This window comes from Chroicocephalus ridibundus, chromosome 8, assembly GCF_963924245.1.
Source record: "Chroicocephalus ridibundus chromosome 8, bChrRid1.1, whole genome shotgun sequence".
Classification (NCBI taxonomy): domain Eukaryota; kingdom Metazoa; phylum Chordata; class Aves; order Charadriiformes; family Laridae; genus Chroicocephalus; species Chroicocephalus ridibundus.
In genome coordinates this window covers 34,728,123-34,742,458 of record NC_086291.1, presented here as the reverse complement: position 1 = coordinate 34,742,458, position 14,336 = coordinate 34,728,123, and the positions used below count along the sequence as shown (strand labels likewise).

Here is a 14,336-nt window from a genome sequence, read left to right as displayed (position 1 = left end):
CTTCCCACAGATTCAAAATTATGCTCTTCCGTTGTACATATATAACTGCTGCCAGACCATTCTTTATGGTGATTCCCAGCTGGTACCAGCAGCCCAAAAAGGCCGCTTTAATAGATGTTGTTTTGCATCTGTCCTCGTCCTGATCCCACTCCAGAGCCTCAGAGAATGTTAGGTTCCATTAACCAGACTGTTTGCCACCTGAAGTTGCAACCAACAAACTCCCATACCTGCAGCACCCAAAATGTCCCCGTGAGTCCCTCCCCTGCTAATGCTCACACTGCTGTGCAAGAGCCTGCTTTAGAAAACACTGAGCCAGTCTCATAGTGCCATGCCAGAAGCCTGCAAGTTCAAAGCCCTGAGAAGCACCTCGGAGCAGAGTTCACAACCACTTTATTATCACTCCATCACAGAGTTCCCCGCACTGCCCGGCAGCTGCAAATGAGCCCTCCACAGCCGTGAAAGTCAGCACCACAGAACCACTGAGGTTTCATTAATATTTATGTCCCATTGATACTCAAGCAAGCAATGAAAGCTTGCTTTCTACAGCAGATCATTAAGCGAGGCGAAATGAGTGACCTCTTAAGACCAGCTGTATCACAGATGTCACCAGGAGCTGAAGGGACAGAGACAGGGTCATCACCCAGCACTTCTTTTAATAAATAACTGTTCTAAATGAGCATAGCCTTGCTGTACCCAGCGGGGCCCACATGAGACTGGAAGCACCTGGGAAGCCGATGCCTGAACTGAGAGCTGGGCAGGGCAGTGCCTCCTCTCAGCAAGCCTGCCCTGGAGATGCCGGGCAGCAGGATGCTGCTGTGTGGCAGGAAAGTGAGGAAGAAACATCTCACCAGCAGATCAGTTGTGTAATTCTGAAATAAATCAGTGTTTCAGGCACAGATAGCCCAGTTCAGTGGGAACACTCAGCCTGTGTAGCCCAGACACACTCACCTCCTTCTACAAGCCAATCACGTTTAAGAGCATCCCAATGCTTCCCCAAAGCATCCCAGCTCAGGGTATTTAGCAGAGAGCTTCCCAAGGCAGTAGTTACAGCCACATAGCAGAGACTTGATCTCAGATTACAGACCCTAATTGCTGCTATCAGTCAGAGTAACAATTAGCATCAGGGTAATGCGTTCCCAGCGCTCTCACGAGAGAGTGGGGAAAGAAAAGGGAGTTTTAGTCTCAGTTTACCTTGAGTTCACTGGGAGGCCACAAGAAAGCAACTCATGGGCAAACTTCCCAGGCACCCAGTTTCCCCAGGACATTCACCACCTCTGAAAGCAGCACATTAAAAATAAGCTCCTCCAGCCCTCCTAGTCCAAGCAGACAGCTGTCCTACCCTCTACATTTCCACAGAAAAAAGCTAATGGAAGGTCACATCTCACCCAAAAAGAGCCACCCTCCCTGCTTTGAGAAGCCACCAACATCACCCACAACCTCTCCCTTTTTTAGCTCCTTCATTAAAGCCTGACACCCAACTCACGGGCATCAGGTGTGCACCAGACAAGGCAGATTCAGCCTGTTAAGTCCTTCATGACTCCCATCTCCATACCCCCACGGTACTGCAACTATAAACAGTGCAACAGGCAACATGCAAGCAAGCAAACTCCTGTACCCTTCCACGCATGGCTCCGCACTGAGCTGCCTCTCCTTTGGGGCTTTGCAGCATGCTCTACTTCAGAAAAATTTTGCTACCTGACTCCTTACAACCTCAGGGGGATCAAGAGTAGTGTCAGGAACTAAAAGTCTGAAGAGTCATCCCAAAACCACAAGATGTATTTCTAGAAGTATTTGCTAGACCTGCAAGCTTATACAAGAAGTTACCTGTGTTTATCATTTTCCTCCAAAAAAGAGATTGCCCAAGGACCAGGACAGACCACATTCAATCTCAGAAAAGCAGGACGTTTAAGGGCCAAAGCGAGAGCTTGGCATACTGCTCAGCCCATTTAAACCAACTCAAAAGACTAGAGAAAGGCAAAAAGCCCTTACAAAGCCAGGGAAACAACATATTGACCCCTACAAAGGGTTGCCCCACAAGCACTGCTGCCCACAGCATCCTACAGCTAGAATGGAGGGACAGAAAGGTGTATGGGCACAGAGCTACTGCACGCAGCTGTGAGGAAACCCAGCAGGGCCACAGCCCCAGCGCGGCCTCCGAGTCCCTCTCCCCACACCCAGGGAGGGAGAAGCATTCCAGCACTAATAGGTTGTATCCCCAGGAAACCTGCTGGAATTGCGTGCTGCAATCAGCCAGACTCACCCCAGCGTGGCATTCCAGGCCTCGGCCAGTCGCTTCTGCCTGAGCAGCCCTGTGAGCTGAACACTCAGCCCTGGAAGGAGGGAGAGCCCAGTCAGCAGCACTCAGGGCACTTTCCTGCGGTGTCTGAGTTTGCATTGGCCCTGAGAATCGTTTTTTAAAAAGAAAACAGCCCCAGTGCTACAGAGGCTCATGGTTCTGGAGGCATTTCGAAGCAAGCTGCCCACGTGCTCACCCACTGCCCCCGGGCCTGCCAAAGGCAGCCTGGACCTGGCCCACAGCCTGCCACAAACACGCCTTGGCCTCCCAGCCTGTCACGACAGGGCACCAGCCCCACAGCCTGTCACAAGCGGGCCTTAACCACACAGCCTGTCACAATGGGACATCAGCTCCACAGCTCGTCACAACGGTTCCCGACCCCACAGCCTGTCACAGGTGGCAAGCAGCTCTTGGCCCCACCTGTGTCACAAGCAGGGGCCCCAGGCCCACAGCCTGTCCCAGGCAGGTCACGGCCTCACAGCCTGACCCGAGCGGGACCCAACGCCACAGCCCGTCACAGGCAGCTCTTGGCCTCACCTGTGTCACAAGCCGGGGCCCCAACCCCCACAGCCTGTCACGAGTGGGACAGAGCCCCGCTCACCCTCATCCCACTGGGTGCCGGGCGGGGAGCGGGCCCCCGCCGCCAGGCCGCGCTTTTACCTTTCACTCGGGGGGGGTGGAGCGGACACCTCCCCCCTCCAACGACAGATGAGGGGGCGGTCCTAAATTAGCATGCAACGCAGTGCCCGCTGGGTAGCGCCGGCGGTTCACCCTGACCTAGAAGTTGCCTGAAAAGCGAGTGTATATATAGGCACGAGGAAGGAGAATTTTACCATGTCCGGGGGAAGCTCACCGCCGAGGCCACGCACGGGGTGTGCGTCACCCACGCCCCGCCTCGGGGAAGGTCTGAGGGAAGGGCCGCCCGCGGCTCTAGCAGAGCCCCGCCCGCGAGGGGGGCGGGTGAGCCACCAGCAAGGGGGGGCGCCGCGATATCTCCTCGATGGGCCGGTCTCACGGGCAGGAGAAGCCGACGCAGGTTCCGTGGGGGGAACCCCGGCGGATGCTCGTGGCCCCGCGGTGCTTTGAGACAGACTCACGGCCGGCGCTTGAGTCCAATGGGTGAGGTGGGGCACCGCCCTACAACCCAATTCAGACTACTCTCCCCCGGACGCCCCTTTTTATGACCCGCCCAACACCCGCAAAGCCGGCTCCAGGGCCGTAGAGCCCAAGCTCTACCCACCCACCAGCCGGCAACCCCCCCTTCAAAATAATCACACCGTTTTGGTTAAAAACTTTCAAACTTTTCTGTTAATTTCTGCAGCCCCCCACCCCGTTTCTGCTCACAGGGCATTGGGGGGGTAGCGACGCTGGGAAAGCAGCCGGGGTTGGTTGGGTCGAGAAGCAGCAGCCAGCTGGGGAGAGAGAGAGATGGTGTAGAAGGGAGAGTTGTGCCCCAAAACGTGGGCCCCTTGTCCTGGGGACACATGCCCCACCATTTCCCCTCCTCCCCCACCCCCCCTGCCCTCCACCAATTTATTTTCTTATTAAACACCAAACTCTTATAACCCAGGGCTGGTAACCCCTGCCCATAGCAGATGGCAAGCACTCTGGTGTCACCCCAAAAGCCAGGAGCCAACCCCAGTCCCTCCAGCAACAGCCCAGGAGGATGCTCTCACCTGAGAGACCTGGGCAGGGTTGAAGAGCGGGACTGAACCCACCGGTGGGGGAGGTTTGTGGGAGCCAGTCTGGAAAGGGCGAAAGGAGAGAAACTTAGGAGCCACCCCCCACAATTTCAGATCCATCTGAAATTTCAGATCCGTCTCCAGAGAGGTGCCCTGGACCCCCATCACACACAAATGCATCTCCCTTCTCTCCTCACCTTCTCTCCTGCTGACTCCCCGCTTTCTGCATCCCATGAGCCTCTCACCTCAATGGACACCGGAGTAATAAGAAAGGTATTTTCACCTTGCATTCCTCCTGGGGCACACAACCGGAAAAAAAAAAAAAACCCAAACCCCAACAACTTAAAATTCAGAGGAGCAGCTTCGAAAAGGCTGTCAGGGAGAGGGGTGAGGGGATCCACGCAGTATTTACCGGGGTTTCTGGATGGAGACTGAGCCAAAGGGCTTGTCCCAGCCGCAAGAGGAGCATCAACTGGGGATGGTGACGTCCGGTCCTGAAACCACATCCACCCATTCAGAGCAGAAGCTCTTCGCATGGTGAGAAGACCTCCACACCAGATACTACACCATGCTTTCGGGGTTCCACTCTGCACCCATTGTTCTGGAGAGGTACCCCAAGAGCTACAGGCACCCACGCTAAGGGGGAGTACCGGGTCAGGGCAAGCAATGCCTGTGACAAAGCTAAACAACCCGGAAAGCTCAAAATTAGGCAGGAGGCTGGACACTAAGCCTATATACAGTGTGAGGGGCCACCAGGGTTCATTCATCCGCTTCTGTTCCTCATCTCCTGCTAGTTTTGGAAGAATATCCCAAAATCTTCTGCTTCACAACTGTAGGTCATTCTCAACCACGAGGAAACTTCTAGGGGAGGATGTTGCTCCAACATCTGCCTCCAAGCCCACCATCATTCTGTGGTTGGGGTTGTGACATCCTCTGAACTCAGCCAGGAGTGGGATAAGCACACATGGCTGCTTCACCCTCTCTGCTGCTTCCTCATCTCTGTTGCGCTGCCAATTAGAGGTTTTCCTTCCCTTCAACTCCTAAAACCTGCCCAAGCAGTTCTGCTCACAGCTGCTACTTTCTGCTCCGGCAGAGAGCAAGCGATCCCTGCAGAATTTCCCAAGTGCTTGGAGGGCCTCCCGGATCAAAGAGGCTTTATAAATTTACAATTATTATTAATCAATGATTCACTTCCAGGCTAAAAGGGCTCCCAGTCCCACTTTGTCCCCATACAGAGCAGCTACAGTCATGATGAGCTGTGCAATGGCACAGCCCAGCCGCCTGCATGAGGACAGAGGGAGAAATAGTAGGTGATGGGAGAAATGTGTCACCTGTCACCATGGCTGTAACCCTGGGTGTCACCCAGGGACAGGACAGCCCTTCATCCCCTACCTGCACTTCCGATGTGGGGGAGTTCAGGGCTGTCTCAGAGGTGGCTTTGGAAGGTGTTTCCTTGGTGGGCTTCGACCGAAACCAGCCAAACCACCTGAATCCAGAGCTCTGGGAAATGGAGGTTGTCACAGTCAACAGAAATGGGCGAGAAGGAGAGGATGCCACGGCCACCCAAATGCCTCCCATGCTGGATGGGGCGCACCATTTTGCCCAGTAGGCATCAGGGACAGGCAAACTTGGAGCACGAGGCTTCACAGCATCTCTGGCACACTCACCTTATCCTCATCTGGCTTCGCTGCCTCTGCTGGTGCCGGCTCTTCACTGGTGTCTTCGGCTGTACTCTCCGAGGAAGGCTGGCTGTCATCTCCCAAGGAGACAGTGGAGGTCTCTGAGATGGTCCGAGCCCTTGCCTTTAACTCCTCCTGGCATTGGAGATCAGAGCTGCCACTTGGTGTTCCCAGAGGAGCCACCCCAAGCATGATCAGAGCATCACTGGGACTCCTCCGTGCCAGGTGTAATGGATAGAATCCCCAGAGACCCCCACGTCCCTTACAAAGCAGATAGGGAGGGATAGCATCCACAGTGCGGTGCAGTGGTCCCAGAGGTAGGAGGCTGGAGAGGGCTACTTTAACCTGTCTGGTCCCCAAGGGGACAGCTGGCACCATGATGGGGGTTTCCTTGCGAGTTAAGCATGTGAAGGATGAGCCAGCGAGTCTCAAATTCCCCTGGGGCCCCCAATGGTACGGTCTCCCTGACCCCTCTGACTCACCTGCTCTGCTGGGAGGGATGGCTGCACCCCACTGGGGGACAGCGGGGCACCCCAGGACTCCCCAGCTTCTCCTGTGGAGCAGATGGAGGGACATAGTCAGGGGGGTTTGGCCCAAGGAGTTCCTGCCGTGTTGAGATATTTTCAGTACTTCTATCATCCCAACTCAGAGCAAGGCTGCATGGCCAAGATGTCCCCCCAAGAGATGCAAAAGACTGTTCTGGACCCTGTCCCTGCCCACGCCAGCACCAGGGAGTCAGCCACAAGGCTGCACTGGTGCATCTCGAAAAGCTGTCCAGTGCTGCTGGACGTGAAGCTGATTTTCCCATCTGGCAGGGAAGCGGCAGCAATCCCACCGACCCGTGGCTGGCCTCTATTGCTGCTTTGGGCAAGGCCTTACAAAAATGAAGACCCACCTGCCCAGGGCAGCCAGCATGGCTCTAGGGCAGGCATGGCTCCACATCTGGGCAAGGTTGGAGGGAAATAAGATGCTGTGTGAAGGCAGCGCTGGCAGGAAGCAGCGTCTGAAGTGGCACACATAGAATCATAGAACGATTTAGGTTGGAAGGGACCTTAATAATCATCTAGTTCCACTTCCCTGCCCTGGGCAGGGACACCTCCCACCAGACCAGGCTGCTCAAAGCCCCATCCAGCCTGGCCTTGAACACCTCCAGGGATGGGGCAGCCACAGCTTCTCTGGGCAACCTGTTCCAGTGCCTCGCCACCCTTATCATAAAAAATTTCTTCCTGATATCTAATCTAAATCTACCTTCTTCTATTTTGAAGCCATTACCCCTTGTCCTATTCACTACAGGCCCTTGGCAAAAAGTTCCTCTCCAGCTTTCTTGTAGGCCCTCCTAGGGATCGTGCTTCCCTTCAGGGACACCCCATTCCCACTGCTTATAACTGAGGATGGGCGTTTTTGCAGAGGAACAAGGCTGGAGCACCTACCTGCCGTTGGCACCACCTGTGGAGGGGGCTCAGCAAAACCCCCTCCTCCCAGAGGGGTGGCCATCCCTGGGCCCAGCGTGGGGGGCTGCAGCTCTTGCCGAACGCCAGGCAGTGGCGATGCTGTGACCTGAGCAGGTGCCTGGGGCTGGAGGGACACGTCCTCATGGGAGCTGGGTCCCTGGGGTGGCACGGGCTGGTACCACTGGTCATACTGGTAGCCTTCACTCTGTGGAATCTCACAGCCAGGCTCTCCATCTGAGAACACAAAAAAAAAAAATCAAAACCCACACCTCAGGAGTTTACTCCAGTGTTTGTAATTTCATTGCGCTGTTGCACAGAATTCTCCCCTTTTCCATTATACATCAGCAGAAGCCAGGGAGGTGAGGAGGGATCCTGGGGACCACGCGCAGGCGAGAAAGGAGGTAGGGCACGGCGGGGCAGCGGGCACCTTTCAGAGGCTTCAAAGAAGGTAGCCTGTGAAAGACAGGGGGGAAACCTCCCAGGAACATGCCTGAAGTTGCAAACGAACTCGGAAGGGGAATGCTATGGAAGCAAAGAGATCAAGCGCAAGCAGCAAGAGCCCAGCAGTTCAAAAGAGCCTGGGGCCTCCAGCCTTTTCTTCCACTCCTGCTGCACACCCCGAGCAGGAAAGAAGATTCACCAGAAAGCCTCAGCCTTCGTTCCTGCTCCACAGGAGCGCCTACAGTTGAGTGTCTTGCTTTAGGCAGATTTATTTGGGGTTGGATTTTTTTTTTTGTTTGAAAGGCAGGTTGAGCAAGTGGTGTTTGTTTTATTTAACACACAGAGACATCGCTCTGTCTGATGTTAGGCACAGCGCGGGCAGCACACTGCCATTGGTACTTAGGTGCATGTCCTGCTTTTTCCATCTCTGCAGCCTCTGGCCAGAAACATGCCGGGCAGTAAGAAATTTCCTTCCCATCGCCATGAGATGCAGCCAGGCGAGACCCAGACCCCATGGGTCTGAGACTGGGGACAGACTATGGCACCTCTTGGATGTGGTGCTACAAAACCCCTTTGCTTTGCCTGCCAGCATCTCTCCTCCAGCCTGCTCAGGGTTGGCTTTGCACCAGAAGCTGCTCCCGCATGGCCCAGAGATGCTTGAGATCCCCAGGGAGGAGGATGGATGCTCAACTCCATGCTGCCTGACAAGCACAGCTGGAAAAAGTCAGGGAGGACAGCCCAGGCTGTAAGGATGGAGAGGGAGATTGCTGTGACCACATGGATCCCCAGCTTGGCACCTTGATTCGGGCTTTTTCTTTCCAAGATGGATGAATTCAGCACCAAGCCAGCTTTCTCCACGTGCAGGTCCCTCAGATGGCGACTCTGGATGGCCTTCTCAACAAACAGAAGGGCCAAGCATCGGGAAAGCGAGCTGCGGAGACCACGTGGAGCAGACCTGACTGCTCAGAGAAGCCATCCCATCATACCTGCAACTTTTTTCCCCAAGGAAAGATGATCACAGCCTCAGCCCTGATAGCAGCAGAAGGCAATCAGGATTGATGATTCTTTTTACTGCCTGGGAGAGCTCTTTGAAGAGGAGTTTGGCAGCAGCAGGGAAAGCTGATAGGAGGAAACGGCTTGGAGGAATTTGTCATGTTTTATCCTGTCTGCACCAGCCTTTATTCTCCACCCGTCAGTGCCAGCATTCCCAGCAGAAAGTTAGATCTGAGCAGAAGTGAGGAGCAGCAGGATGTGCCAGGGTGTCCTGCTGATGGAGGTGGCTGTGAAGCAACGCCAATGGGTCACCTGCCCCTGACTTCTCCTGGATGGGACATCCCGGTGGACACACTGCCCAGCTAGGAAAGGAAAGGTCTCCAGCCCTTCCCTTGACAGCCACCTAGGGGAGGCTCATGTCCCTCATCTTGATGTCCCTTGACCCTCTGGGTGGACTGTCACTGGAGGGGACTCTTGGGGTCACCAAGAGGCAAAGCAAAGGGATGAAAGAGGCAGCAGGGAAGGGGAAATGCTGAGGCGTCACCAACAGGCCTGCTCCAGCCCGGCACGCAGAGGGACGAGCTCCTTCCCAAATCTTTCAGTGTGAAATCTCCTTAGTTCAGCTCCAATTTTCATCCTCGGAGGACTGCCCAGGAACGGGGCCATCTCCCCCGAGGCTCTTTCGGGAGGCACATGCTTTGTCCAGCCGCCTGCCCCCGGCTCCCCTTCTCCTCCCACAGCACCCACGGAGACTGCAGAAGCTGTGGTAATTAGGCCCAATTACTGAGACTTCCTACGGAGGGCAAGAGCATCAACCCCTCTGTTTGCAGCCCAGCCCCCAGCAGCCCCAGGCCAGAGGGATGCATCCAGGCAGGAGCCAAATTCTGAGCTCTGGGGGAATGTAAGGAGCAGCTGCCGGGAAATGCTCCGGGGAGCAGGGAGCTGCCTCCCAGCCCACGGCAGCACAACTCCACGCAGAGAGAAGCCTGCTGCGGTGATTGCAACCTGCTGCTTCGTTTCCTTTACCTGCCATGGATGCAGCAGCCCAGGAGAGTCCTGGCTGAGCAGGTGCCACCTCTGAAGGGACGTCGTCTTCCACCTGCAAGGAGTCAGAGGGAAAACACGATAAAACAGATGGGAAAAGGGACGACGCAGGGTAAAGACTAAGGAAGCCATGAAGCCAACGTAAAGGAAAGCATGGTGCTCATGGGTTCTGGGGCTCACAGCCCACCCCAGGCTGTGGGACCCCAGGTTACTGGTGAGCCCCCTACCAGCGTGGGTCACAGACCTTTTCCAGCAAGTGAAGGGGGCTGCAGCACCGCTGCCTGGCTGAGAGCAGGCAGGAGGAGAAACAGGAGACAGAAGAGGGCACAAAACCAAAAGCAGACATGAAACGTGAACAAAGAGCATTAATCAAAGGACCAGACCAGAGTTAAGGGATCCAAGAGCACATGTCTGCAAGGTGATGCCCTGCTTGCGTGCTCTGCAATATCCTCACCACAAGAAGAGACCATCAGACCCTGACTGCTCCAAGACAAAGAGCGTTTTGCCCTCTGGGAAGCTCTGCAGCCCTCACTGCTCAAACCTGCAGGTGCAACAGCAGGGACCACATCTCTGAGCTCCCAAGCCAAGGGGAAAGGTGCCTGGGTAAACAACGCCCTTTGAACCCCCATACCTGGGATGTCCCCTGGGATTCGGGGCAGAGGAGGAAGATGCTTCCGCAAACAGACTACAGTGCAGACTAGCTGCCCCCCCGCCATCCCCACTCCTCCTTACCTCCCACTCCCGGCAGCAGGCTCGGAGCTGTACCAGCCAGTCAGGCTCCAGCGTCTGGTCCTGTTCTGGCATCTCCAGGAGCAGCATGTCGGAGAGCTTCAGCCGCTCAGCTAGCTGCAGAGTCAGGAAGGCAATGGGGCTCGTCACAAATCTCAACCCCAAGGGGGAAGAGACCAACCCTCGCAGCAATTGCACATGGCTGGGCACACTGGCCCGGGGAAAAACAGCGCCAGAGCTGCACTTCCAACACCAGCCTCTTGTGCAAGATTTATTCCCTCTCCTGCATTGCTGCAGAGAGGTGCTGGCCCATCTCGTGCCCCGCGGAGAGCCTCCCAGCAGGGCTACCTCAGCCATCTCCGCAGAAACGTCAACATACCACTGTCAAAGACGCTCTTCGCATCAGAGAGACAGGTAACTATTACCATCCTTTCCTCTTTCAAGGTAAATGAGCACCTTTAATCCCACTTGACAGCTAGCCCAGGGCACTGGTGGGTTTGCAGGACAGCCAGCGGGAGCTCTGGGAAGAGCCCAGCCCCCAGGCCTGCCCACCAGCCCCATGCAGGGCTTGAGCTAAGGGCTCACCTGGCCGTTTCCTCACCCGGCTTTGCAACAAGCATTACCATCACTGATAACCACACAGAAAACAAATACAGGGCTGGGAGGGACCCTCTGATGTTCCCCGAAAACTCTGTGTGCCCACACCAGCCCGTGCAGCTTGTGTTTTTCCAATTTGCACTTAAGAATCTCCAAGGAGAAGATTTCACAGCCTCCCAGGCCTGTCCTGATGCTTAATGTCCTTAGAGCTAAAGAGGTTTTGGTTAATATCTAAGCAAAATCTTCCCTGCTGCAAATTAAGCCTCTCGGTTCCTGCTCCTGCGGAAGCTGTGGGGACAGACAGGCACCGTTCCCCGAAACGCAGACTCCTGTGCGCCGGAGGGCTGTTATCACATCCCTCATAGCCCTTCCTCCCCCAGCATATCTTGCCTGGAAAAAAATAACCCAGAGGCCCTCTTCAGAGGTCATTTTCCCCTCAGTCTCTTATCACCCCTGCTCTTACTCTTCTGCACTTGCTCCAATTTGGCCCTGTCGCTGAGGGCAGCATCCCCAACAAGGCACAGTGCCCCAGCCGAGACCCCTGAGACCTGAGCATGGGGGGATTATCACCTCCTTGTCTCACACATGCCGTTCTTGCTCTCACAGCCCAGAATAACATTGGATTTCTTTCTTTTTCTTTTTTTTTCTTTTTTTTTTTTTTTTTGGCAACAGCATCCTGTTATATTGCTGCTTGGTATTTTTTCCATGCTCCACTATCTCCCCCAGGTCCCTCTCTGCAGTATTGCTGCTGCGTGTTCAATCTCTCCTGCAAGAGAGGGGTCCGTGCCGTCCTGGCTGCAGCTGTCTCAATGTCGCAGGGTTCCAGCTGCTGTCAGCAGAGCAAGAGGCTCTTCTGGGGTGACTCAACACACCTGGGTGCAATGGAGGGCTCTCCACAGAGCTAAATCAGTCTGGACAAATTGCTTAGACAAGGGTCCAGTTTTAAGACAGCTGGATAAGGGAAGATGACATTCACGTAAAGCACCGCTCTTCATCCAGGCCTTTACTGAATTTTCTCTTACTGGTATTGACCCACTTCTTGCGACTTTATCAAGCTCCCTCCCAGCTCCTTCACACTCATTTGTCTTCCACACTTTGCTACTGGGCTGCCCCATCAAGGGCCACCAGAGCCATCCAGAGGTGACTTGGCAGCTCAGCCACCCTCTGCAGCCACACAGGTCTCGGCTATCCACCCCATCCAACCCCCCCACCCCCCATCAGCTGCTTCTTTCTATTCCCAAAATTGTTCAAAACGGCCTAGACTGACACAAAATACACTTCCCACCTCCAGGAGGCTACAGTGAGACACAACCCACGCAGCCAGGCCTGGCTCAGGACAGGGGCCAGCCACAACCACCAGCGTAACCCAGCCAGAAGCTTGCACTACAAGAACCCACCATCCCATCTCGTTGCAAACACACATGTTCATCCTAAATCAATTGCAGGAAAGAGGAAATTATAAGCATGATTACTCCTAAACGGGGGGAATGTTTAATCCAAAAGCTAATGTGCACTTTGATCCAATATTAATGAACCAGCACCTGGTTGTATATCGTCCCCAGCTTCAAAAGAGGGGAAGTCTTAATCAAACACTAATGTGTATCATAATTTGTAACACAGTCTAAAACATCAAAGACAAGAGTGTCTACGAATGCACTAGTTTTTCAGATGAAAGTGTTTTCTCCCAGGAGAAGCATTATCCCCAGCAGAACGGTAGATCTGAAAGGCTGTTAGCCAGTAAATAGGTTTCGACAATGGGGTGGGGGGGGACTGCACCCACCGAGTTTTGGGCAATTTCTACAGCACCTGCTTCAGACAGGCATCCATGCTGCCCCTCATCTTACAGCACCACCGCTTTTGCCCCCTCCCCGAGGGAGGAAGGGTTCAACCAGCCTCAGCAATTGCCCCAGTGACGCACACGGGATGGGCAGACTCGCTTTCCTGAGAGCCCAACCCGCTCAGAAGACCTGGGACGCTTTCCTTCTCCCCTCCCTGCCCCAGCATCCCACTCATGGAGTGGAAGAGCTGGGCTCAGGGCTACAAGCTGGGACACGCTCCTCTTCACCATCACCCCAAGGGAGCCCCCAGCAGGTAAATGCAACCACGGGATGGTGTGCTGGAGGGGAAATGTCAAACACTCACACTTCAAATTCTTAGGTCTGTTCTGTTTAAAAGTTCAAAAAGCCCCTGCAGAATAGAAAACATCCTTTGCTTCCAAATAACTCTGTTCCTACTTGGTAGTCAACACAATTCCTTTGTTTTCTACCCTAAATCCATGGGTATTAGAGACCTCACGGAGGTGTTGGCTTTGCCGTGCTTAGAACAGGCTGGGCAGCAAAACGCGGGGGTGGGGGGGGCTACTCAGAGCTGCCAAGCACCCCCGGCCATGAGGAAACCCCAAGGATGCTTCCCACCACACCGGGTCCTAAACGGACATCAACCTGCCAAGGATGAGGGGAGGTACAAGACTCACCTTCATCACTTGTTGGGCCAGGACAGGGTGGCTGGCCGGATCCTGGTCCAGAAGCGTGGTGGCAATCTGCTCGCAGTATTGCAGGGCCTGGGCTGGGAGTCCATAGTCGGCGAGGCGAGAGGCATAGAGGAGCTTGTACACCTCAGGAGAGGGAAGCAGAGCAGATGCAGGTGAGTGAGGAGGCACTCGTGCCCACAAGTGCCCTCTGCCTTGGTACTGGCACACCATCTCAGCGTGACTCAGAGCACCCTGGGTCATGGGTCTCATCAACCAGAGGTCACCTGCAACTTCATAGAATCATAGAATCTTCGTGGTTGGAAAGGACCTTTGAGATCATTGAGTCCAACCATAACTTGTCACCATAACTTGGTGACACCCCAGCCATCATCCCCATGGGGCAAGCCCAGCCACGCTCCCCAGACTGTGGTGCTGTCCTGAGGCCAGCCCTCCATCTTCATTTATCCATCCGATTTGTGCAGCGCCCATGGCGGCAGCAGCCGGGTGCTTATTTGCAATATGAAAAGCCTATCCATTACCCAAGGGAGCAGGAGGGGAGCCAGACCTGAGCAGGCACCAATCAAACCCCCATGCCCCAAAACCTGCCCAAAACCCTGCCCTAGAGGAGCCCCTTGGCTGGGGCAGCCTCCCCATCGCTCCCGAAGCCCGAAGAGGGGACAAGCCTCGGAGAACAGCCTGAATCCCTGGCGTCAGGGGGATGGACGCATGTTTTGGGGCAGGTCTGAGCTGCTGCAGCAGATGTGCTTGTGCATCTCCACTACCTGGAAGGGGAGTAGGAAGGATTTGGGCTGTCGTAGCTGCTGGCAGTACTCAAAGATTTCCATCCGCTGGATGACCTCCGTCCTGGCAAACTGGGCGAACGCCTGACTGCAGAGGAGAGGGGTAGGTTCAGCAAGCGGGAGCAGAGCTCTCTCCCCAGACAGCCCCACAAAC

At 55.0% G+C, this 14,336-nt stretch overlaps 1 protein-coding gene across 5 annotated transcripts in view; it reads right to left on the bottom strand.

Moving 5' to 3' along the window:
* SEC16B (SEC16 homolog B, endoplasmic reticulum export factor) overlaps positions 1–14,336 on the bottom strand; it is an 80,439-nt gene that overhangs the window by 55,712 nt on the left and 10,391 nt on the right. For 4 of the 5 annotated variants that reach the window (XR_010072337.1, XR_010072339.1, XR_010072338.1 and 1 more), the window contains exons 15-25: positions 14,165–14,270; positions 13,386–13,526; positions 10,319–10,432; positions 9,569–9,641; positions 7,088–7,342; positions 6,140–6,210; positions 5,646–5,792; positions 5,371–5,478; positions 4,391–4,472; positions 4,176–4,273; positions 3,973–4,041 (exon numbers count right to left, since the gene is read on the bottom strand). Coding sequence is in view for 2 of the 5 variants with exons in the window: in XM_063344793.1 (XP_063200863.1) it covers positions 3,973–4,041; positions 4,176–4,273; positions 4,391–4,472; positions 5,371–5,478; positions 5,646–5,792; positions 6,140–6,210; positions 7,088–7,342; positions 9,569–9,641; positions 10,319–10,432; positions 13,386–13,526; positions 14,165–14,270 (1,264 nt within the window). In the remaining 3 variants the exon portion in view is untranslated. Of the gene's footprint in view, positions 1–3,575; positions 3,709–3,972; positions 4,042–4,175; positions 4,274–4,390; positions 4,473–5,370; positions 5,479–5,645; positions 5,793–6,139; positions 6,211–7,087; positions 7,343–9,568; positions 9,642–10,318; positions 10,433–13,385; positions 13,527–14,164; positions 14,271–14,336 lie in introns of those variants that run through there. The other variant, XM_063344794.1, reaches the window with a different exon arrangement.